Source organism: Strongylocentrotus purpuratus, unplaced genomic scaffold, assembly GCF_000002235.5.
Source record: "Strongylocentrotus purpuratus isolate Spur 01 unplaced genomic scaffold, Spur_5.0 spur5_scaffold_9, whole genome shotgun sequence".
NCBI classification, from domain to species: Eukaryota; Metazoa; Echinodermata; class Echinoidea; order Camarodonta; family Strongylocentrotidae; genus Strongylocentrotus; species Strongylocentrotus purpuratus.
The window spans coordinates 2,156,334-2,183,056 of NW_022145615.1; the positions used below are offsets into that span (position 1 = coordinate 2,156,334).

The 26,723-nt window shown below is 37.7% G+C and overlaps 1 protein-coding gene across 1 annotated transcript; it reads right to left on the bottom strand.

Moving 5' to 3' along the window:
* Positions 1-408: 408 nt before the first annotated feature.
* LOC592113 (sodium/potassium/calcium exchanger 5) lies at positions 409-26,277 on the bottom strand. The gene is made up of 9 exons (XM_030976614.1): positions 24,801-26,277; positions 22,246-22,488; positions 20,607-20,690; positions 13,970-14,073; positions 7,341-7,441; positions 5,849-6,105; positions 4,403-4,711; positions 3,116-3,217; positions 409-2,331 (listed from the first exon to the last, which is right to left on the bottom strand). The coding sequence occupies exons 1-9, from the start codon at positions 24,988-24,990 to the stop codon at positions 2,003-2,005; spliced, it is 1,719 nt and encodes a 572-aa protein (XP_030832474.1). The 5' UTR covers positions 24,991-26,277; the 3' UTR covers positions 409-2,002.
* Between the last annotated feature and the right edge of the window lie 446 nt (positions 26,278-26,723).

Below are 26,723 nucleotides of genomic sequence, written 5' to 3' on the forward strand. Positions count from 1 at the left end.
TCTCCTTCACACACGTTTCTCTATCTCTCTCTCTCTCTCTGTCTCTCTCTGTCTCTCTGTCTCTCTCTCCACATTATTTCCTTTTCTGTTTAGCACTATCTGCTCACTTTCTCTGTCATATTCGTACCATCTTTCTCTTCTGTCTCTCTTTCGCCATACTTCATTCTCTTCAATAATCTTGATGACCGTATTTGAAAATAAATTAACAATTTTAGGATATTTTCTAAGTGGGAACATAATACAGACGCACAGTCACCCCACCCCTCTGCACACCCTCACACACACACAAAAGTGAATTATTGTGCCTGAGAATTTCCCACTATTTCCGAGAACAGTTTGCTCTGTTCAGCCACGTTTATACCTAACCAAAAAGATTCTTCTATTCGAGTAAAAAAGAAGCATTTCAGATTTCAGATGAACATGTTATATATAATTATACTCTTACGTCGTCTCAAGCCAAACTGTTGTTTACAAATTAATTCCGATGCGGAAAATAGCACTTTTCATCGGCATGAAAACTGCACAGATTGCACTTACATTTGCATTATCTTAAATGAATATTGGAGCACCGTTGATCGTTTTACGAGTACACATCAATCGATAGACACTATAAAGCTATGAAGAACATGTTACTGACAATCAAGGTTTATCAAATTAAAATTGCACTTTGATAGATATATATATTTCATTTCAAATTTTATCTGTAAGATCCAAATAATTATGCTTTCTATACAAACAAAAAGAAAACGATGAAGTCTTTACAAGGAAGAAGACCATGGGCAAGTCTGCCAAATGTAATTTTTAAAAAGACTGTTAAGATGGCATGTTGAAAAGGGTGGAGGTGAGTGTGAAGTACAAAAGTTTTTTTTAAAAAGCGTAAACGCACGTACGTACAGCTATTATGGCGTCTCGTCCGAAATTTATCTATTTACATATTTTTTCTTAAACTAAAGAGAAAATTGCGAGAAAAAGGAAGGATGAAAAAATCCTAAGAATAGTAAATCATGACATGTAATTGCATATATATAGATATATATAAATGATTCATAAAATAGATATTATATAGTGTGTGGCGAAAATAGTCAATCGTGACTAAATGCCAAACTCAACTCCAGGAGAAGAAGAAGATGTCACCCTCTATCAAAAATAAAGTGCTAAACACCCACCCATTTGTACACTCGCTGGACTGAGATATAAACTTAAACATATGCAGAAAAAACATAAAACCATGGGGTAATATATATTATTATGAACAAAGTTAATCCCTGATATAGTACTTCTAATCATTAGAAAACCGTCAGTAATATGAATAAATTATGTTACGTCATTGTTCACATTTCAATAGGTCGTGGGTAAGACTATAAAATCATCTGAAGTTTACGATCGTGCTAGTAACGTGGCATTTACTAGCAGTAGCTTTGATTACTGCAATGGATTATTGTTTGGCTTACCAGATTCACAAAAATAAACTTGCAGCGTGTTTAGAATGCATGTGAAAGACACCAGTTTCAATTAAGTTACATTCGTTCCCAATAAGGTGTAGAATTTCATTTAAGATACTTTGCTTGTTTACAAAGTATTTAATGGTCAAGCCCAAATTATTTAATTGAATTGTAATCATTTAAATCACATTCATATGCACATAACTTACGAAGTAGACAGGAACAGGTTGCTTCTAAAGCTACCTCACACAAAAAAACAAAAGAAACTCTTTGAGATTGCGCTTTTAATCGCACCGCTCGCTCAAAAGCTTTGGAATAACCTACCACTACACAAAAGAAAAGCCTCATCTGTTGTAGTCTTCAAAGTTTTTTTGACGACGCACTTGTTTTCAGGAAGTTTTTACCATTTTTGTTTTAAATTGTGTGTCTGTAAAGTAGTACTGTTGATTTAATTATTAGTATTATTATCATCGCATTGTCTCTTCCGCCTTAATGTCGCCGGCACTTAACGAGGAGAAGGTGTAAATATCCAGCTGGTAGTCCGGGGTCGGTGGCATTAATCAAGTCGGCCCATTGCAGAAATGTGGTAAATCGATGCCCCCGATAAGGCCGAGCTCCCATACGATCGCGATGGTGATGAAGATTAAATAGACGCACATGCACAAGACGCCCATCTTCTTGTCGAGCTTCCATCCGTTCAGATGGATGGCCAGGAGAATGAAAGCGACAGTGACCAGGAGGGCGACCGTGGTAAAGAGCAGGCCTTCGCTGGCGATCTCGACAGGACGCTGGTAGACGAGACCGTAGATGAACCATAGAAGACCTAGACAGATGAACACTTCGAAGATGTTGCTCCCGACGATGTTAGACAGAGCCATGTCACCGTAACCTTGCATTAAAACACATAATAGAGAGGTAAATATAGGGAGCCTGTATCAGTATAAATGAAGTGGTCTTGTTTCACACTTCACCTTGGAGATGTTATCGCTCTTGTTGTTTATTTTTGTTTCTTCATTTTTGCATATGGAAATTGTTTGACAATCGTCGTTCTTTATCATACGTAAATGGACAACAATTATTAGAGAATCAAACTGCATGGTTCTGTGTCTGGGAAATTATAGATTGAAGGTGTATAATCAGTTCATATACATCTGATTATTACGTCTGGGGTCGACTTTTAACGCCACCATCCGAAAGACGTGACTCAGTTTTTAACCAGAGTCTCTCAGACTCTGATGTAGGCAAATACCTTACCTCTAGACCAACTCACAAGCCACATCTCCCATTTGAAATCACGGACAATCACAGAATATCAACGCATGTCTATTAAATTAAGGTTGCTTACAATTATTTTTGAGGGGCGTCTTACGGATTCTCTCTTTACAAAAAGATGAATGAGACTCCACTTAATGCTTTAAAGCCCCTCTGCACTAGTTTGGCATGGAGGGATTAGACCTCCCTGCAAGGTCGCTGACAGGTGGTTATCTCATCAAATCAGCTCTCAATAAACATAAGAAAAAGGGGATCATGGGGGACCAACGGGCACCGATTACGCATTGTTTGCCCTATAGAGGGCGCAATCAGCTATACGTACTACGGTGGGACTTTAAAATAAGTTTCCTAGAAACGCGTGGGGTAAATTTTCATTGATCTAAACGGCTGAGCTGGCTTACCATCTCTGGCTACCAAGACGCTAGCGATGGCATCAGGTACGCTTGTCCCTGCGGCTAAGAGTGAGATCCCCATCACTGTATCAGGGATATCCAACGTGTATCCTGATAGATAGGAAGTCAATAGTAAACGTCGATGAAGTAAAATTGTCAACTAATCATCATAGTTATATTAGGGAGCAGGAATTAAAAGCTGGGGGTTGCAGCCAAGTGAGCCAACAATAGTTTACGGATCTAGAAATCAACAAGACAGGGAAGCAACCTCCACCTCATTTGGGTTCAATGAGGTCGTCTATTCGTGATTTCGTTTGATTTTATCTTTTTTTTTTTAATACCACAATTTGAAAAGTGTGAAAAATTGATAAACTTAATTGTAGATATTTCGACAATAGAAGTCAATTCCCCGTGTCAAAAGTGGACCTGTAAACTTGAAATAGATCCTTAAGCTTGACAATGATTATAGATAAGTTGAATGGTTTGATTAAATTATAAACTTTGTAATCAACCACCCGAATATAGATTACCAATCTTGCCTCCTTTACGATGGATTATCGTTAAACTTTATCATAATGATATAAAGATAACTATCTTCTAAAACCAAAATCCAATATAATTTTGACTTGATCGAATCGAAACATAAAAAGGGAACCTAACGGGAGAACCGAGGAGAATTTTTAATTCAGAGGGGAAAAAAATAAAATGAAAGTGAAAATAAGAAAAAACAATTTTAGAAAATGCAAAGGTAACAAAAAACCTAAAAAAATCAGACAAGACAGAAAAAAATGTTGTTGAGAAAAAAGTATTGATTTGAATTATATTTACAAAATATTTGTAATAATTAAGCTTGTCATCGAATTATAAGCTCAAATAAACTTTATTAGTTGAAACATACTTATCAGAACACGACACGACATCTGTAGCATCCATGCATACAGCAGATGTATCTCTGTTGTTGTGCATGCCTGACATATCACCACGAGGTGGTGTTATTCACTTTTATACTACTCAACTGAAGCTTGAGATATGAAGAGCTTAATTCCGAAAGGAGCTAAATCCACTTTGGATGAAAATTGAGTAATTGATATCAGAACATTGTTTAAATACCTGTCTTTCAACAAAATTATTTACCTAAATTTTGGGAGCAATTATGAAAAAATGCACTTTCTAATATCACTTTTCCATAGACGCCCGTACAAAATCTGGTAAACAATTTCATTTTTCTCCGAAGATACTGAAATGGATTTAGTTCCTTTTGGAATTCAACTCTTCATATATTATTTTAAGACTCACCTATGACTACGATCATCCAATAGAGGACATACGCCAACCCAGCCAACCAGACCGTGGATATAAAAAACGTGAAGAAATAGAGTCTCCTCCAGAGACCCGGTTTCCTGCAGTCAGGCACGGTGAGGAACATGATTAAGATGACGGGAAGGCCGACGAACCAGAGAACGCGAAAGAACCAGGAAGATGGAGGAGAGAAGACATGACTGTCTTGCTCAGATAGGAGTGGGTGGTCAGTGACCACGGAGCTGGTGGTCGTCACTGTTCGGGGTTTCTCCGGGTAGCTTCCACCATCGGGAATGTAACCGTTTTCTGTCACAAAATTTGTAGCAATAAACAAAAATTAAAAGAAATCACCATTTCAACAGCGTTTCCACGTATATTTGGATGCCAGAGCGATTTTTTTAATTATGTAAACACTATGATATTTATACAATATTTTGCATTTAAATGTTGTTTTTTCCGACCTAAGGAGATACCTTTTCCTGTAAGTTATATATTTCTAAAAACTAATCACATTTATGCGTTTCTATTGTCACGTCACTCGATTACCAGAGCGTTTTTATCAACCGAAAGCTTTTCATCAACTTTCTGTAATTAATTATTTCAATAACATATGTAAGTCATTCTGTATAGTTTCAAATTTAAAAACATAATTCTCCTGAGTTTATCAAAGTTTATATACCTCATGGTAGAGGCCATCAACATTAATGAGAAACACTGTCAAAGATTATTTCGCTCCGTTTGTGTTTTCTTAATAGTCATCTGCTGTCTTATAACACGAGTTTTTTTTAACAGTCGTTAAAGCAAAGCACTGTTGGTAATGATTGCCAATGATTGCATATAATCTGGCAAGTATAAAAGGTTTATCAATTATAGCGTATTGTAAAAAGAAAACAAATTTGATATGACCGCATTCTGAACTTCGACTGTCAAACAAATATTATCACTAAGATTACTATATTGTTTTAAAGAAGGCTATTAACTGTGAATATTTTATCAAGTTTGTTTGATTCCAAAGTGTTAAATCCTGTTGACTTTTCTTTTGAACTAGGTCAACCCCCTATCTCTCTCTCTCTCTCTCTCTCTCTCTCTCTCTCTCCATTCCCCACTCGCCCTCGCTCCCTCGCCACCCCCCCCCCCCCCCCCCCCCCCCTGACACGTTCATTCCCTTCATCCCCTCTCGATCCTCTTTATTCGCATTAATGTAAGGCTCCAAAAATTATAAGAGAAAATGTTAATCAATACAATATATCGTGTCAATGGCGTAGCTACAGGCATGATTGCCCCTTTGTTCACACCCTCACCACACTCGACGGCCTTCGGTCTTCGTATCTTATCCTCGTTTTTTATTCTCGTATAATCGAAGCCCACCCACATGAGACAATGACACGAGTCTCCTCCTCCCCCTCAATGTCTGTACCCATGTTATTTGCCACTCTATCGTACCGTAATCAGACACCGTCCCGTAGCTATGTCGACCACTAAGTTCACCGTTAGGCGTCTGGGCTTCACCATAGAGGACCTCGTTGTGCTGGTCTGAAAGGAGACTGACTGTGTCTTCTTCTTCGGATGGGTTGTCATAGTTATGGCCACGCCTTCTCCAATTCGCTCCTATTTCTTCAGCCCGCTTGGATAGATACGGGTTGAAATACATAATGACGATGTACACGATGTACCCACAGGATAGTATCAAACCTTCCCACCTAGACATACAGACAAACAGAGACAGACAAACAGACGGACAAACAATTATTAACACGAAATCAGAAGCAGGTCCGGACTCGTTTATGGGAGGTAGGGGCAGAAGTTTGAAAATTAACAGGTGGGGGGGGGGGGGTCTGGGTCTTTATTAATCTAAAACGGTTGTCGTGTAAAGAGGGCGCGTTTACTTTCGCCACTTTGGGTGTCCTTACGATAGTTCAGATTCGGTACTACAGATGTCTACCTACAGTAAAGAGTACGTTCTTACCAAATCGAGTTAACATAGGTTTAGCAGGGATCAGGAAAGAACAAAACCAAACAAACGACATGCCTGCTTCTTAAAATGAAACCGACGTAAAAAAAAAACGCTTCTTAATAATACATAGCAAAATAAATATTTGTGATCTTATTTATTCATGGTAGCCACATCAATATCGAAGCTGCTCTTCCTGCGGGCCTGCAATTACTATTTACCAGGGCCCCGATGCACAAAACTTACCATTGTCATTGATGGTAACTTTGCCATCAATGGTAACTACCATGGAAACCTTGATTTTGATTGGCTGTTGAGCCCTGTTACCATAATAGTTACCATTGATGTCAAAGTTACCATCAATGGTAAGTTTTATGCAACGGGGCCCAGGTACCCAGTACACATGGGCGGAAAGTGGTAAACTACGTGTAATATAGATTAATTTGTTGCCAAATCATATTAGTACCGGGTTAGGATTCGAATCCTCAACACTTGGTATAGATTCACGTGAATGAACCACTCGATCAAGACACCTCCGCAATATAAGATCATTCTTGGGTGATAACAAATTACCCAAGATTATTTAGTTTGGAAGGTTCTTTCATTCTCGGGTCATTTAGTCAACTTTTTTTTATACCCGAGAGGTTTTTGGTAAGTATAAAGGATCTGTGTATAGACAATAAAATTGACTTTTATTCAGATATATATCATTCAACCTAAATATTTGTAATCTTTTCTTTTTAAATCTGTCGAGTCCCAGTCATCATGCGTTGTCACGTCTAATTAGTTTTTGTAATTTATTTTTCATTCCCCCCATTTTTTTAAAAGGCCTCCTAACATTCGTCAATCGCACTGATTAGTAAGACATGGAATCCCTCCCTCCCCCCAAACCAAACAAAAAAACATGAGTGGAGCCACGCTATATCTTTATATAATTCAAGGAATGGCTTCTGAAAACCCAAAACGAGGAAGTGCATTACTCACCACTGTATTTCTCCGTCAAGAAGAACCACTACCATTAATATAATACTGATCACGTATACAAAACAGTCACGGCAAAACGGCCACCAGTGAATGACAAGCTCCTAAAACACATTAAAAAGATATATCGGGATAATTATCATTTAGCACACAAAATCATTCGTGTTTAAATAAAAGATAGGGAAATACTTTTTAAAAGAAAGATTAATCTATATCTAAAGCAAAGGGGAAAAGGGTGAAAGGAAAGTGAAAATAGGCGATAGCGTCGATCCACCCCTTCTCTAAACAGAGCCCTTGTTAATGTGCATGCCATCCACAAAGTAAGACCGTTAAACACCCCCCCCCCCTCCTCATGATACCGGTGCCCCCATTAATTTCTGGCACCGCGCTTCACTAGTTCACTAGTAAAGGAAACACGACAGCCCCTCTCTCCGAATAGCAAGTTCTTGTCACCTTCGCAGCCATGCTTACTTCTGCCATACCAATCTATAATATTATATAAAGACCAGCAGCGTCTTTCAACTGGGGTGCCGCAAGACATGTATAGGGGTGCCGCGCCGCGAGATAAATTTAGTTATACAGTATTAAAATGCATTTGGGAATAACGTCAATTTCGTGAAGTCAAAACAATAAAAACCGCTTTGTATTTTTTATAAGGAAATACCATTTTCAAGTCAATAAAGTATCTTAATTTCTTCTTCGCTCCCTTCGCTCGCCTGTGACATTTTGAAACAGCCAAACAGGCTTCAAGCTCATATTTAAGCAGTGAGGTCGCATATTTTGTATATATTTATTTCAAAAAATCGTTCATTTCACTCGCTTGCAATAGTTAGAAAACAGGATAATTCTGGAAAAGCATATTTACCCAAAAAGTATTTCAAATCCTTCCAAACAAGAAACAAGCTTTTAGATATATGGAGGAATTTTTTCCCAGACAATAAACAGTTTACTTGGCGACAGTTGTCATTAAAACTTTACTCTCGTCTGGACTATTGGTTAATAACAAAAGATTTTAAATGTTCAGTTTTTTCGACAGATATTCGACCATGTTTAAAATGTGACCACAATGCAATATCTTTGAAAATCAAAATATCCCAAGAAAAAAGGGGAAAAGGTTATTGGAAGTTGAATAATTTTTTGCTGGATGATAATATGTATGTACAAAATGTTAAAGACGGAACATACGGAAGATTAAGATTAAAACAAGTACTATGAGTAAACAACTACAGTGGGAAGTTTGTAAGTTTAAATTAAAAGAATATAGTATATGTTACGCAAGATTAAAACAAAGAAAAATGAAACAGTATTATGTGAAAATGGAAAAGGAATTAAGACAGTTGTTCAGTAGAAGATGAACATTTAAATGATACTGATAAAGAAAAACTAGATAACCTAAAACGAGAGCTAGACAAATGGTATACTATGAAATGTAAAGAGCTTACGTCAGATCAAGAGAAAAATGGCTAGAACAGGGTGAAAAATGTACAAAGTATTTTTTACAGCTTGAGAAACAAAGAGGAAAAAAGAAAGAGTTACATTATATAAAGAAAGATGGTAACATAATTGTGAACAGTGAAGATATTTTAAAAGAGATTCAACAATTTTATAAGATGATGTATAGCAGGGACGTGATAGAGAAGGACTGGAATCAAGCCGTTTTCCTTTGACCCCATGCTCCAAGCCGCCGAAAAGTTATGCGCTAATCTGCAACTGTTGACCAGGTGGTGAGATAAAAGAGCGCATGAAATTTCAGGAGTTAGAATTCCTACATCAGAAAATGGTATCACTGCAACTGTTCGCTGTCCCTTCCAATGATTTCTCATCCATTGTTGAATGTGTAAAGAGTAGAACAAGCGAACACAAATTTGTGTACTTTCATCCTTTTTTAAACTTGAAAAATACAAAAAACACGCGAAAACACGCATTAGCAAACTTAATGTTATTGAAGATTGTAAACCATGGATCAAATAACGGGACATTAAAGCATGCACAAATTAGCGCATCATCCTAAAATATTGAGTTTTTGACAGGATGTAATTTTTCTTTTACCAACTCTGGCACACAAATTAAAAGAAGGACGGAGTTTTAAATTTGAAAATTTGTTTGATGCACTATTCCCAATAAAATCCCCATATAAAGTTTTTGATTTACACTGAAATTTTGCCGGTAATTTAATATTTTGTAATAAATGTAAAACTGGTGCCTGGCTTCCGAACTCCCCGCAGTTGAAGCGCGGATCGGAGCATGGAACTTCAAAGCCAAGTGGAATGTTACATCCCATTGTTACGCTTTAGAACTCAAGAATGCGTTTGAATAAATTACTAGAGTTTCGCCTCCTTTTCTTTCACCTCCCTGATATAGACTATAAAATTGCAGCACGTGTTTTGTCAATACGGCTACAACCAAATATGCCAAGTATAATTTCGGCCGATCAGAGAGGTTTCGTAAAGGGTAGAATGGCAAGTGAAAACAAAAGACTTGTATAAGATGTTATTGATTATTGTAAATTGGCAAATATTGACGGTATCATTTTATTTTTAGATTTCAAAAAGGCGTTTGATAATGTAAATCACTCATTTCTTATTGAGACATTGAAACGTATGCATTTCAAGGTTTCCTTTATAGGATGGATTAAAGCTTTATACACAAATGCCCATGGTAGGGTGTCACAGCATGGGTGGCTATCTGAAACTTTTTATATTCAAAAGGGCGTTCGCCAAGGCTGCCCAGTACCAGCTTCGTTATTTATATTAGTGGCAGAAATACCAGCAAATAAAATTCGAGAAAACAATACAATAAGAGGGATAAATATTACAACCAAAGATATAGAAGTTCAGAGGGTTAGCGAAGTAAAGATAACACAATTCGCAGATGATACCACATTATTTGTTAATTCAATGGAATCAGTAGATAATGTTATGAAAGAGTTAGACGATTTTGAATATTTTGCAGGTCCAAGGATTAATTGGAATAAAACAAAAGTAATGAAAATGAAAGAATTAGACCCCTGTTACACATGCGTCGGCTTTTAAAGCGGGCCCCGGAGGCGGCCTCACGCCTGCAATTTGAAGCCACCTCGAGAAAATCAAACCCCTGTTACACATGATCTCGGGCCCGCAATTTTGCGTCTACACATAGGCCGGCCTCACGTCGCCTTTTCACGAGCTGACATTTGGGCGGACTCCAGAAAGACAGAAAGAGAAAGTGATAGAATGATAAAAACAAAGAATAACATAAGAGAAGGTGATTGAATGATAAAAAAACAAAGAATAACATAAGAGAAGGTGATTGAATGATAAAAACAAAGAATAACATGAGGAAAGACGGAAAGAGAAAGTGATTGAATGATAAAAACAAAGAATAACATAAGGAAAGACAGATAGAGAAAGTGATAGAATGATAAAAACAAAGAATAACATAAGAGAAGGTGATTGAATGATAAAAACAAAAAATAACATAAGGAAAGACAGAAAGAGAAAGTGATAGAATGATAAAAACAAAGAATAACATAAGCAAAGACGGAAAGAGAAAGTGATTGAAAGATAAAAACAAAGAATAACATAAGGAAAGACAGAAAGAGAAAGTGATAGAATGATAAAAACAAAGAATAACATGAGGAAAGACGGAAAGACGGAAAGAGAAAGTGATTGAATGATAAAAACAAAGAATAACATAAGAGAAGGTGATTGAATAATAAAAACAAAGAATAACATAAGGAAGACAGAAAGAGAAAGTGATAGAATAATAAAAACATAGAATAACACAGGGAAAGACGGAAAGAGAAAGTGATTGAATGACAAAAACAAAGAATAACATAAGAGAAGGTGGCAAAGGGCGCCCGATGTATTATGTTGATTTATGATGACAGGTCACGTCACTTCCGCTTATAAGCCGGCCCCGAGTCCACTTTGGTGTTACACCTACTGATTGCGGGACTGAGGCCGGCCTCTAACCACATCCAGAGGTGGACTGAGTCCACCTGGCCTCAGTCCGGCTTTTCAAAAAAAGTTGGTGTTACACATACGTCGAGCCGCCTCCGGGGCCGGCCTCAGTCCACTTTCAGACGTATGTGTAACAGGGGTCTTAGATACGACAAAAATATGATATTGAATTTACAGAAGAACCAATTAAACATTTAGGTGTTTACGTTGGTAAAAATGATAAATATGTTAGCAGTATGAATTGAGAGGGGAAAGTTGAAAAAAACAATAATATTCTTAAGACGTGGAAAATGAGACGACTGACCTGTTATGGAAAAATAATAATTATAAATGTTTGATAATTCCTCAGCTCGTCTATTTAGGCACAGCTGTCTCAATGCCTATTCATATATGCAAAGCTTTACATAGGACTATAATTTTATATGGAATTCTAAACGTGAAAAAGTAAAACGGAATGTTTGTATCAAGTCAGAAAGAGAAGGGGGGCTTGGTATGGTTGATTTGATTTTGAAAGCTAATTCACTTAGATTATCTTGGATATATAAGTTTTTTAATGCAGATGATGCAATGTGGAAGACATTGTTTTCATTTCGGACTGAAAGAGTTGGCGGGATGCCGTTATGTTTACAGTATAATTGTCATATGATGTTGATGTTTATGATGTAATCGCAGACACATGTACAGCCCAATTATTGATGTAACTTTCTCTTTATAAGTGAACATGCCTTCCTATACTTAATTCTCTCCTCTCTTCCTTTCACTATTTTTTCTTTCCTATCAACGTTCTGTTATATACAATGTAATTTTCATAATAATGTCTATAATGTTCTTTCGGTAACTGTGTTAATTTATTATGGGCGTTCCCAACTCAAGCTACGCTTTCCGGGTTTTCGCCTCCTTCCGTATCTGAATTAATTACTATATACTCTATGTTGAAATAATTGTTACATATATCATGTATATATACATTGTGTTTTATATTGTGCTGTTGAGAAGGAAATAAATGTTAATAAATACAATACAATACAATATTAAACACATGAAAATGATATGTAAAAAAAGAAATTTACCAATATTTTATATGGATTTGCTTTGCACATGGTCAGAAATTCGATATGTAAATAAATTTGAAGTAAAAGATATTCCAAATGAAATACTTTGGAATAATAGTAATATTGTAATTGATAATAAACCTCTGTATTTCCCGTTGTGGATAAAAAAAAAAAAGGAATTTGTCAAATCAAACATGTTATAAATCAAGGTACATGGATAGATAACTCTCTATTCAATAACCATTTTTATGTAAAGAATCTGTTGTTTTTATTTAAAATGTCAAAATTAAAAAAAGCATTCCCAAAATATTGGTCACAAAATTTACGTTTAGACAAAGCTTAAAGTCTCAATGAAACAATGTACATTGAGAGAACTTTAGATGTTATAAGCGTTGAATTTACTACGGCGAAAAGTTATTGTAATTTAATGCTAGAAAGGAAAAAAGAGAAAATTCGTTTCCATTTTTGGAAAAATATTTTAGGCCTACCAGAAACATTTGTTTGGAAAGATGTATTTCAGTTCAAATTGAATAACATAAGAGACAATAAGATCAAACAATATAATTTCAAATTAATTCATAGAATATTGCCATCTAAAGACAATCTCTTTATATGGAAAATCGTACAGTCTAACGAATGTGAAATTTGTCGTGAAAAAGAAACTATTGAACATTTTATATTTCGTTGCAAGAAATTAAGAGTTTTCTGGAAAATTATCTCAAGAATTATATATTTCATTTTTAAAATAGAAATTGAAATTGATATGAAATGTTGATTGGATATAAAATAGATAACAGAAAATTTAATTTACTTAATTTTTGGATAAATTATGCTCAACTGGTTATATACAAAGACTACGTAAAGCGGAACTTTGGAGAAGTACCAACCAATCCAAAGAGGTTAATAAATAATTTTATTTCATCATTAAAATGTTATTTGAAATACAAAGAAAATATAAAATACTTCGATATTGACGAAGTTAAGAAAGTATTAGAAATGTTAAAATGATCATTTTAAGATATTATGTTGATCTTGTATATAATTCATGTTTCATTTTACTTGTTTTGTAAATAATATATATGTATTTTGAAATGGAACAATAAAGTCCCTCTGAAGAGGTAAAGAGAATTTTTTTTATTATATTATATAAAGACCAGCAGCGTCTTTCAACTGGGGTGCCGCAAGACATGTATAGGGGTGCCGCGCCGCGAGTAGAAATTTAGTTATATTCAAATGCATTTGGGAATAATGTCAATTTCGTGAAGTCAAAACAATAAAAGCCGCTTTGTATTTTTTATAAGGAAATACCATTTTCAAGTCATTAAAGTATTTAATTTCTGAAACAGCCAAACATCTGATTTTATGCCTGAATGTATTTATATTCAAGCTCATATTTAAGCAGCGAGGTGCCCAAATGTCATCATATTCTGGGCACCTCGATGCTCGAATATATAACATATTTTATATATAAAAATGAATTTTTACCACGCTCGTTCGCTCGACCTTAATCTTGTGCATTTTTCATATGGTAATCCATCCCGACCCCCACCCCAATGAGTGTCCCCTCGATGACTAGACCTATATACTTCACCACAGACTATATTATTCTATCAGAAAATCTGGTGCTCTAGCAACTCACCTGCCCGGCTAAGAAACAGCATAGACTGATGATGACAAAGATGTTGAAAGCCGCCGAACCAACAATGGCACTCAATCCTGTATCATCATACGAAATAAATGTTCCTATAAAAAGAAAGCGAAGATGAGATTAGGCATGAGGAATAAGGATCCATATAGGTGGAGCCAAGGGCTTCATAATAATAATATCGAATATTTAGGAGCGCTAAAAACAATAAGTACCATAGCGCTTACAAATACAAATATATGTAAAGAGGACAAGAAAGTACAGTACAGGAAGTATATCACATAGATCATTGGGGAAAAGGTGAGTTTTGAGGGATCTTTTGAAGGTGGCAAGACAGGTAATTTTCCTTATGGAAAGAGGGATGCTGTTCCATGTCTTTGATGCAGCTACTGCACAGCGTTTTTCAGCTACTGAGAGTCTAGATTTGGGAATGTTAAGTTTACATGTGTCGGTTGCTGAACGAAGATTACGAGTTGGTGTATATATTTGGAGGGTGTCATTAAGATATTCAGGTGCCAGATGATTGAGTATTTTAAAAGCATACAAACAGAATTTAAACAGAACACGTTGGTGAAGAGGTAACCAGTGGAGCTCCTTAAGTAAAGGTGAAGTATGAGTTCTTGACCCAAGGCCAAAAATTAATCTAGCGGCACGATTCTGGACAGTTTCAAGTTTCCTTCTATCTTTAGCAGATAAAACAGTATAAAGACTATTGCAGTAATCCAATCTAGAAATAATAAGAGCTCGGACAGCATGGTGACATGTCTTTAAATCAATAAATCTGCGAATCCTCCATAAATTGCGGAGATGAAAATTACTATTACGGACTACTTGGTTTACATGAGAGGTCAATTTGAACATATTATCGATGCATACACCAAGATCTGTAATTTTAGGAGAGAGAGGAATGAATTGATTATTTACTTTAAGCTGTACATCTGATATATATTGAAGATGGTGAGCGGAAGAACAGAAGGCCATGAATTCAGTTTTGTTATTATTAAGTTGGAGATAGTTCGACGACATCCAAGTGCTGATCTCTGCAATGCACAGTGAGATTTGGTGGAGTGTTTCGTTAATGTTTTCCAAAGAGCGTGGGTCAAAAGAAGTAAATAACTGAATATCATCAGCGTAGCAAATATACTGTAAACCATATTTATTAATAATATCAGATATTGGGGTGATATATAAACTAAAAAGGATCGGTCCGAGAACTGACCCTTGAGGAACTCCAAAATCAGATACCCATGGGTCAGATAATTCCCCAGCTATATTTACCCTGGATGACCATCCAGTTAGGTATGACTTCATCCAACTAAGAACTACACCGGATATATGAAAACGAGACTCTAAACGATTAAGTACTATCACATGATCGACCGTATCAAAAGCTGCACTAAGGTCTAATAAGACTAAGAAAACTGACCTTCGTTGATCAAAAAATGTTTAAACGTCATTCTGTAGCTTCAAAAGAGCTGTTTCAGTGCTGAAATTGGACCTGTAAGCTGATTGCATTGGATCATATAAGCTGTTATCGTTTAAGTGGTCTGTGAGTTGAATAGCTACTACCTTTTCTATCAGTTTGGCAACATGTGAAAGATTACTAACAGGCCTGTAGTTACGTAAAGTATCCTTATCTAAGTTGAGTTTCTTGATGATAGGTACAACTACAGCCTCGTGAGCAGCTTCTGGGAAAATACCAGATGCTAAAGAACTGTTTACAATACAAGTTAAGGCAGGAACATTACAATTGATAAGTTTCTTCAAAAGCCAAGTAGGTTGAGCATCTAACATAGAAGTAGCATTAGACATATGGATTATAATGCGTTTGATATTATCTTCGCTCACAGTTTCAAACTCATTCCAATCATTCTCATAAACAGTATTGCACATCCTACAGCCTTCACTACTTCGTGGAGGTATGCCTGTGACATTGTTGTGAATATCACTTATTTTATTGACAAAGAACAAAGCAAAACGGTTTGCTAAGTCAGTAGGATTTTCATACATAGGGAGAACTTTTACATTCTTGTGGAGCAGATTATTAATCGTTTGAAAAACAGTTTTGGCACTAGCTTTACAGAGTAATTCCATGATGTATTTTTGCTTGGTCTTAACAATGATCTCATTAACATGCCTGTTAGATAGCTTAAAAGCTGTGTGATCTGTCTCAGAAGAGCTTTTGATCCATTTCCGTTCAGCCCGTCTTCTTACACGGCGTGCAACAAGGATCTCTTCATTGAACCAAGGATTACGAACCCTAGTGGAGCGGAGAATTGATTTCTGTGGGGCAAACTCGTCGACACAGGTTGCCACGGCTGTGGTATAGGCAGCAAGAAGTGAATTTACATCTCCAGTCATAGAAAGCGGGTTGTTGACTCTAACAACCAGTGCTTCTTTGAAGCCTTCGACGTCCATCTCTTTGAAGTTCCGAAAAATCTGCTTTACTTTGCACATCACTGGCTTGGGACACTTCAGTACAAAGCGTATACAGTGATGATCAGACATAAGGTTGCGGTGTATGACAATGTCCTCTATGACGCAGTCATGGATAGAATTAATGTCTGTAGAGGATTGTCCCTGTAGATTATCCTCATTCCTGGTCATGACAAGGTCCAAAGTGTGACCCATGTTATGGGTAGCATCATGGACGTGTTGAGACAGGTTTGCTGATTCTATGATGGAAAGGAACTGGGCTACCTCAGACTTTGAAGGCATATCGACATGGATGTTAAAGTCTCCTAGGAGAAGAACTCGTCCAGATAGCCGTGATATCTCAGCGGTAAGATCATCAAGTTCTTGAAGAAAGTCTGCAGTACGAAACCGATTTCGTGAAGAAGGTGGGGGTCGATAAACTACCAGGAAATGAATCGAACCTGCATTACTAACAACGTGTGCGAGTTCAAAAGTGGAGAAAGTCACAGATTCACAAACCTTCAGATGTAGTTGAAGTGGAGACTTGAAAATGACTGCAATGCCTCCATGAGGATCGGTCGGCCTTGGAACATTCATAAACGTGTACCCAGGTGGAGAGCATTCGGCGATGACGACTGGATCTTCTGCTCTAAGCCACGTCTCAGTTATAAACATTATATCAATATCATGTTCAGAAATGTAATCATGGAGTAGGAAGGTCTTATTACATATAGAGTGAGCATTCCACAAACACATCTTTAAACAAGACCCATATATCTTTTCGGTATTGGTATTAATAACAATTAAGTTATCGTGATTGATTCCTCTAACAGAAGTTTTGTCGTTTAGACCAAACTGAGAAACAAGCACATGGATGTTATGTTGTTTTCTTCGGCCTCCCCGTTTACACCTATGGGCTCTCTTTCTGAGTTTGGGGTTACGACTTATTCCTAGGCTACTGATTTTTCTCATAACATCAGGATGAAGGAAATGCCATTGTTGGTTAATGGGCAAAGCATTTAATTGCAAAAGATCAAGTCTAGTGTAAGATTTATCATTTACATTATGAACTAAAGTTCTTCCAGCTGGGAGTGTTTGTCTATACTCCTCAGATGTAACGGGTCCAGGATTGGGACTGACATCACCCGACATAAGTAGTTGTAATCTAAAAGTTGCATCAGTATTGGAATAATACAAGATACACGATCCAATGACTTTCACCTTAGATGGTGACATTAGACTACAATTTCTATACTTTACCACTACATGGCAATTTGCAACAGATGTACTGGTCAATGCAGCAATCAGAACAAAGGTGACATATCTGGCTATCTCCATTGTTATACTAGAGCTCATTCATGAATATCAAAAGAAACAATGACATGGATGGGTGACTTTGAATAGTCAACTACACTGTACAGCAACATACACAGGTCACACAGTATGGCAGCATGTAAAAACTCACCTACAGTTTTGTAAAGTGTGAAGCACAGGTAAATATACAAATTCTGAGAACATTACAAATCTATATCACTCAGCAGTTGTCTAGCAGCTTCCATGCCATATACAGATACATATATTAACAAAATTATTGGTTAACAGTAACATAGAACACAAGTAACTTAAAGTCGCCTGTCAAGCGCGCACCTCCATTTCCTCATAATGAACGAGGATGGGGTGTTAAACATTCCTGTTCAAGATTTCTGTCAGCAAATTTAAAACTTTTCTAGCCATTCTTTAAATCCTTATTTGGGGCCAGGACTGCCAGTAGTGGTTTCAGAAACGCCCTTCCAAGTCAATATCTTTTGCCCGCAATCAAGTATTTCAAAAAAATGTTTTCCTTCACAAACGTAAAAAGATAAAAGACTCAGGAATTCTAGAAAGAAAGAAGAAAGAAAACAGAAAGGGAAATGGAGAAATTAAGATTATATTTTCACGAGGCGAAATAACGTGATGCTGCATTGCATGTGTTTTGTTCATGCCATGATTTTAACATTTACAATAGACAAATCTTACAAAAAAATTCCATCATTTTCATTGGAAGCCAATGACTATGTTTACGTGCCGTAAACCAAAAAGGGAAATAATGTATATTATACAACATTATCGTTTTCTCCGGGTCCTGTTTCAATTTATTCAAAAGTATCAAATGTTTACTCTCTGCAATTATTGATCTGAAATCCAAATATATGAAATGATATAAATATGGTGAGCACGTCTGCATTTTATTATGATTTTCTTAGCTTCTCTTTACATTTGCATAAATCTGCACTTTGTATCAATATCATGTACAGCAAGGAAACATTTTTAAAGATAAAAATTCAATGAAAATTATTTACGGCACTGGATAACATGAGTAGACAAAATACGGCAAAGTGCACAATTTTAATGATAGTTATAAAAACTATCTTAGAATCTAAATAATTATAAATCGTGCCTTGAAGGCCCCTTTCAGTTTTAGAGGGATACGAACCTATAATATAGCTAGTTTTCAAAATGAAAGGACAAGGTTGAGACTTGAGGCTAAAGTAACCAATTTCATAAAGCCCCCGTCTGACTATACAGTGCGTCCCAGAAAAAACGAAACCGAGAATAATCGATGTTTTATCATAACTTGATCACAATTATAATTGATAAATGTCACACATTTGTAAAGCATATGAGTTGCATCAAATGAAAGAGAAAGATCTAAGCTTTACCAATGTGTGTAATTACTTACTTATAATTGTGATTAAGTTATGATAAAACACCGATTATTCTCGGTTTCGTTTTTTCTGGGAAGCACTGAATAAAATCTATATTCCGATTGCTTGAAACAGAGTAAAATAATATCTCCTTGAAGTATGAGTACATTATTTCCAATACTTTATTCCGTAGAGAAAGATGATTAGAGTTAGCAAGGTGAGAGGCAGTTTTAAAGTTTCTATATGACCCTTCAGGAATCCTTCATTTCTTCGTATTCATTTTTTTGTTGGGGGGGGGGGGCGTCTTTACATCAGTTAGATGAGATTTCATGATAAAATCATTAAAAAATGTAATCCTTGCCATATCTGTTTTAGTTCACAGATGTCACAATACGGAATACCTGTTTACCATGAATTACTCTATAAATATGAGTTTATATTAACGATTCTCTTCCTGATAGAGCTATACAATAGCTATCCGCAGTGGCGGATCCAGGGGGGGGCCCCGGGGGGCCCGGGCCCCCCCCCTTGAGAAAAAATCATGTAAAATCACGTGATTTTTACGATTTTGGGGGTTGGGCCCCCCCCCCTGGCGCTCAAGGGGGGGGTGCAAATTGAAATTTTTTTGAGGATCAAAAAAAAAAATTTGTGTTCACTACCCCCCCCCCCCCCCCCCCCCCCCCCCCCCCCCCCCCCCCCCCCCCCCCCCCCCCCACTGAGCGAATTTTTGGCCGGCGCGTTTTTCAAATTTTCGGGAGCAAAAAAAAAAAAAAAAAAAAAAAAAAAAAAAAAAAATTGTGCTCTGTACCCCCCCCCCCCCCCCCCCCCCCCACTGAGCGACTTTTCGGCCGGCGCGAATTTCAAATTTTCGGGAGCAAAAAAAAAAAAATTGGGCCCCCTCCCCTAAGAATCCTGGATCCGCGCCTGGCTATCCGTGCGTCATAAGCCCGGCCCCCCACTCAGTGTTATTTAGGGTACGCATATGCGTGTTCCAACCGACCCCCCCTTTTCAGCAAAAGTCCGGTGTGTAAAGTCAATACGGCTCGACCTTTTTCTTTTGTATACGAGCCTTTTTTCCGCACCCCCCCCCCCCCCTTTTCAGCAAAAGTCCGGTGTGTAAAGTCAATACGGCTCGACCTTTTTCTTTTGTTACGAGAAGGACATTTTGGCAACACGCATGCGGTCATTTTGAAACCTGAGTGGGGGGCCGGGGTCATAAGATAAGATCTTATGATATTAACATCACATGAGTGTACTTCATGGTATGAACATGATCGAGGAGGCAAAACTGACCCCAACTTCACAAGATTCTTGAGGACCCATACTAAGGAATTGGGGGTGTCGCCCTAAAGCAGTCAAACAAAATCATCCGACAGGTGAGCCGAAAGGTTGTAAACAACCAAACGAATTTAGGTTCTTGGACATTGCTTTTTTGACGACATTTTTAGAGGCTACCCCGTCTCATTCTAGCGATGCCCCAGGAGTATACCATTGCAATTATAATCCTAATGTGACGAAGCAATAATATTCACCTATAACAGCTGAGAAGAGTTCAGGTGCCGAGCTACCAGCCGCCATGAAAGTTGCACCCGCTACATCAGGTTGTAGTTTTAGACCTAAGATTTAAAATAATAAATTATGATAGTAATAACAATGATAATAATCTTAGATTTATCGCCATGTCTTTTTTGTTTAAATAAAAGGGACTCGTTTTACATCAGCTTAACGATAAGATATAAATCACGCATATAACTTTTATTAGCAAAATCACACGTGCTTCTGATGTAAAATCAGATTTATAAAGGTGGCAAACGGGCGTTCAATCGTAACATCATTTTTTTCTTCTAAACTGATGCTCAAAAAGCCTTTCGTATGATTATTGCTAACTTTTGCTAACGATTATTGCTATGGTTTTGAATAAATTCAATTCTGTTCTAAAGATCCCCGTCTCATCTCTCCCCCCCCCCCCCCCCCTCCCTTCTCCACACCCCCTCTCCCTGTCTCACTCTCTCTCTCTCTCCCTTCTCTCTCTTTAGATAATTCTTGCAAATTCCACAGCAGTGGCGTACGCAGGATTTTTTCAAGGGGGGGGGGTTTTAAAATCGGGCCCAAAATTTCGCAACGACTCAGCTTTATTATTTTGCTCCCGAAAATTTGAAAATCGCGCCGGCCGAAAAGTCGCTCAGTGGGGGAGGGGGGGGGGGGGGGTAAGCGGACACTTTATTTTTTTTTTTGGTCTCGAAATTTGAAAATTTGACATTTTTCTTCGTTGGGGGGGGGGGGGGGTAACGACACCTTTTTTTTTTTTTTTTTTTATAATAAAAAAAAAATCAAAGGGGGGGGGTTAGGTGGGTGGGGGTTTCCTCAAAATACACACATTAAAATACCAAAGGGGGGGTTAACCCCTAACCCCCCCCCCCCCCCCCCCCCCCCCCCTGCGTACGCGCCTGTTCCACAGAACAAACAACACAGCAATTCACTTGTCAAGAAATCACATGTCCTACTTTTTTTGTTCAGTGTTTGACTTGGCAATGGACTTATCTTGAAATCTAATCTTTGTTATGGTCAAAAGTCGGGAAGCCGTTTAAGTCTATGACCGTATCAAATGGCTGCAAACTGTGTTCTTGACAAATAACAAAGGCCCTCTAGAAACCAAATGTTCAAAACAGATTTTTGTTTCCAAGTTACACTCATAAGAATAACCGTTTGTGCCTACTGTAAATAATATATAATAAGAATGTCATCTATATCATGATTGTATTGCTGTGTGCTGTCACTTTGGAACCACCGTTGAAGTGATATAAATGTTATATATCACCCTAAACAAATAGTGAATGGTCTTTATTCGTGCAATGGAACAAGATTTTACATTCGGTGAAAGATGATACGCTCCACTTATCTTTCACCTTGTGCAAAATCTTGTACCATTGTACTCATGGCCGTTCATATGTGTACACTATTATTGTGTGTTGTCAATTTACGTTGAATGTTCTGAAAAAGAAAAAAGGATAAGATGATAAATGCCCCTCCTTTTCTCTTGGATTGTATTTTTTCTGGTACATACTGTCTTTTGGGGTGCACAAGCATGTATCAAGTTAAGCCTTAGGAGGGAGAGGATTTGCCCCGTGTGCCCACCCCCTTGACCCAACCATGACGTCATAACCAACTTACGTTCACAAAGTATTTCAAGGGAAGGCACGAAGTAGGCGGCGCACACATAACCAATAGCACCACAGAGGTAGAGAGATACTAGGAAGTTGACTACCAGAGCCCCGCCCTTCCGCTGCTCGTTCGTGAAGACACCCCTTGGAAACTTACTGATGCCCCTCACTGTGCAGTTGTCTTCGTCATCATCCCCATTCTCATCGACGAACAGAAGCCTTCTTCTCGATGTTTCATCCTGGAGAAATTCGTCTGAAATGATACATCATTTCTCATATGAATAAACAGTTGAAAACCAATGACAAAGGAGTATCAGATGTTAAAATACAGTAAACATATACTCGGCTGAATTTCCAAAACAAATAGGCCACTTTAACGTCAAAATATGGGGTGACTTGCCCTCAATATTAATTTTAACATTTTTTTTTTGGGGGGGGGTGGGGGGGGGGGTGCTGGAGCCACCGCCCTTGCATCACTTTGGTTACACACAAAAAATACAAAGGAAATTGGTGATGATAGAATTCACCACCTTACAATGCATGTTCTGCAAAATGCCACGCCCATTTTCTAAATTGCCACACCCACTTAATAAATTACCCATTCCTAATACGTGGTCAGATATTAAACCTACCTTACACGGTTGATTGGACCCCGCCCGCTGATTAAATCCCAAGACCAACTGATTTTTGTATAGATTTTTTTAATTTTCTTTTGGGTGGAAAACAATTATCTCGACTCATTAAAAAGAGAAGAAAAAAAGCATACCTACCAGACAATACAACCATTTCCCCCTGCCCCTCACGTGCACCCCTTTTGCAGATAAAACAGTCTCTTTCTACATAGTTACGGCCCAAAATTTGGAACTCACTAAGCAACGACATAATACCCCTTCTCTCTCTCTCTCTCTCTCTCTCTCTCTCCCTCTTTCTCTCTCTCTCGCTCTCTTTCTCTCTTTTCTTCTCCACTCTCTCTCACTTTGTCTCTCTCTCTCTCTCCTCCCCTCCCCCTCTCTCTCTCTATTCCTCTCTGTTTGTCACTTTTTCTCTCTCCCTCTCTTTCTCTTTCTCTCGTCCCTCCTTTACCACACTCTGACACTTTCACTTTCATTTACTTCTCCCTTTTACCCCTCTTTAACCCCTATCCCTTTTACCCCTCTTGGAAACAACTATCCACCTACCCATCCCATGATTTTGTTTTCTTTCGTGTCAAAGTCTTGTTTGTTCGTTTGATCAAATGTTCTTTTCTTTCTATGATTACCATCCTAACTCAGAGTTGGGGCATATACTTTACAAGAATAGCTTTTTTAACATGCCCTACTACCCCCCCCCCCCTCCCCCCCCCCAAAAAAAAAAAGAAGAAAAGATAACACAAAAACTCAAAAACACAAAAAACAGCAACATGATTATCTCGAAGGCCATATGTCAATAATTTACTTTCCGTCCTCACGTAAAATTTAGATTAAAAACAATCAAAATAGCTCTGCTTTCCCCCGAACTATCAATTTTCGTGAAGGTTGTAATTTGAAAAATGTGACCATCATTAACAGCACCACCACCAAAACGTGCTCAAGATAATTGATTTTTTTTTTTTAAGATTTTTTTTTAACGGTAGGGCATATTCAAGGTAGAAAAAAAATCAGATGGAGAGAAGAACGTGACTTACCCTGTATCAAGGTTGTCAAAATATTGGTGTTATGAACAAACTGGAATAATTTTTCTGAAATATTGCTACTGTTGTACTATATACTCACTTAATTTACTATACACCTTCATTTAGATGTTCTAGCAATTCTGACATGGATAAATTATTTGAACAATGAAAATAAGCTCCTATACTGTGCCTACTCTTACTAAAATCTACGTAAAACACACTTTTTACTAGAAATGTATTTTTGTTTTGCTTTCTATGTTATGCACTATTATTTGAAAATAGTAAATAGATGAACTTAAACTTGAAATTAAATGTATACGGCTATCGAATTAGACAAACTGTAGTCAAATATATCTATTGACAAGATTTAGGCCAACTAATGAAAACAGATAATATTTTTGCCATTCATGTGGCTAGCTCTCTACAACACACAATCTTCGTTCTACAGCTTGACTGTATTATACTAGTGTAATCAGGCGCGTACACAGAGGGGGGGGGGTTTTAGGGGGTTAACCCCCCCCCCTGACATAACCCCCCTAAACCCCCTCCCCCTTCGGATTTTTTTTTTTTATTTATTAAAAAAAAAAATATTCCCATGGCTGACATAAAAAAGCTGACCTTACCCCCCCCCCCCAACGGAGCAAAATGTCAAATTTTCAAATTTCGAGACCCCCAAAAAAGTGTCCTCCCCCCCCCCCCCCCCTGCTTATTTAGCGGTCGGCTGAGCCGTTGCGATTTTTTTTGGGGGGACCAAAACGACAAAAAAAGTGCCCTCTTACCCCTCCCCCACGCTTATTGAGCGTCTGGCTGAGTCGTTGCGAAATTTTCGGCCCGATTTATAAATGTTAAACCCCCCCCCCCCCCCCTTGAAAAAATCCTGCGTACGCGCCTGAGTGTAATGTTAATACATATACCTTTGATGAATCTGTCTACGTTCTTCAATCTGGAAGCACCATCATAGTTTGTTTCCTCCAGTCTTTGCTTTTGCCGTGAGTCAGTTTTGGTGGTAAGATGCGCATACCCCACAACCATACAGAACACAATCGTCACCAAGGATTTTACCAATTTTACACGACCGAGTGGATTCGCTGTAAAGCTAGCCATTTTCACTAGTTCCAGTTTTCAAATCGTTCACTTTTACAGTCCATGAGAGTTTTTGTCGTTAATCCACACAAATCAAGACTCGGTTGATGTCATTGCTCCGACTGAGCTGTGGCCACGGGCCGGCCCGGGGTAACTTAGGGTCCAATCAATACACCCGTCAATGTCTAATGTCTAATGTCTAATGAATTATAGACCTAGTAAGTGTAATTGTACATAGAGATGTTACCGGGGCCCGGGGGTATAATATAACCCATAAATGTCCAAATGTAACCAAGATGAATTTCCGATCGAGTCATTTCCTCGCAGGGCGAAAGTAAAATAATATTCATCGATGTGTAATAATTCTATTCAGGTATATAAACTGCATAGAATTTGCGTCCTCATTTTTAGTCGAGTCATCCAGGTTGACGATTGATTAGGCCAAGCTGTGATCGCCTTACATCATCGCGTCGCTATCAGTATCAATATGCGACGAATCCTGTCTGCCAATCCGATTTCTGATCGAAGTTATTTCATCGCCAATCCAGTAATAAACAGAAAGAGGAATAATCTTTAACAGGCAGGACATGGAATTCAAAGTCCATGTTCAGTTCACTCTCACGTAGCATTAACAGGTCATTCGAGTTGTAACCAAATTGATCTTGAATTTGGCATATCCTGCCAAGCAACACGACTTGCACGTTTCATTCACTACTGGCCTGGTTGATAGCCAAATCCATATCTGTCAAAATCCATATACGTTCATAAATCCAGAAGTATAGTCTTCTCGCCTGTATCGTTTGATCGGACTTTGACCATGTTTGCAACTTATATACACCTGATTACCGCTGAACTATCGCAGGTCGTTCAGGTACAATTACCTTGTAAAAAATTGTTCGTACGCATTAATAAACCGGGGCATAAACATATTACCCATGTCATATTTCGTGTACGTAGAAATGTTTTGTTGTGATCCGCTGCAGTGCGTGTACCCAGTCCGTAATGGTGCTTCGATTAGAGTCGCCGCTGATATATCACTGAGGTATATTTCGCTTGTTTGCTTCTGCGTTGACGTCACAAGGTCACGAACTAAACTTGACCTTATTCCTTCATAGCAAGGTTTAGATTTATTTCTGCTAACTGATCTGAGAATATATACTCTGCTCTGGCCGCCTTTTGCTTGTAGTTTTTATCAATCGAACAGAAGGAATGGAATGGCTAAAACAAGTGCAGATCCGTAAAGAGATGACAAAATAATGTAGGAGTGGAAAAATAGAGAAGTAAAAAAATACGAGCCATAGACATTTGTTGAATGAAATGAAGACAGAGGCTTGCAAAGAATTAGAGTTACCTATAATACTAGAGCTTGTGGCGTTTCTTGTGCATGGTCCTTTCAGTTTGACCAATAGACCAAAACATTAAAATTAATCTTTGTCGTACGACAAAAGACACAAATAGAAGTTTGAAGGACACTTCAGTTGATTATTTTGAGGTGCAATCTCCCTTCTTATTTTACCTTCACTATCTATTTAGAACACAATGCGATTCATAATGCCAGACGATCGATCTTTCTTTTTCCATAAAGACGTAGGCCTATCATGGCAGGCTTTTTCTTGCAGCTTAATCTCTTTTTCTGATTCGGTACGTTAAAGCTTAGTGTTTCCTAAATTACCTATATGGAAAAGAAGGTCAGAAAACAGAAGAGACTGCTCAAATCCCCAGGACAATCAAAGAAATTATTATGTGGATCCACG

Excerpts from the sequence above, each read along its gene's own strand:
- LOC592113 (XM_030976614.1), bottom strand. The coding sequence starts at position 24,990 with ATGGCTAGCTTTACAGCGAATCCACTCGGTCGTGTAAAATTGGTAAAA. Across the intron at positions 7,442-13,969 it reads GCTGTTTCTTAGCCGGGCAG|GAGCTTGTCATTCACTGGTG; the intron begins GTGAGTTGCTAG and ends AATGTGTTTTAG. Across the intron at positions 4,712-5,848 it reads CGGGACGGTGTCTGATTACG|AAAACGGTTACATTCCCGAT; the intron begins GTACGATAGAGT and ends ATTTTGTGACAG.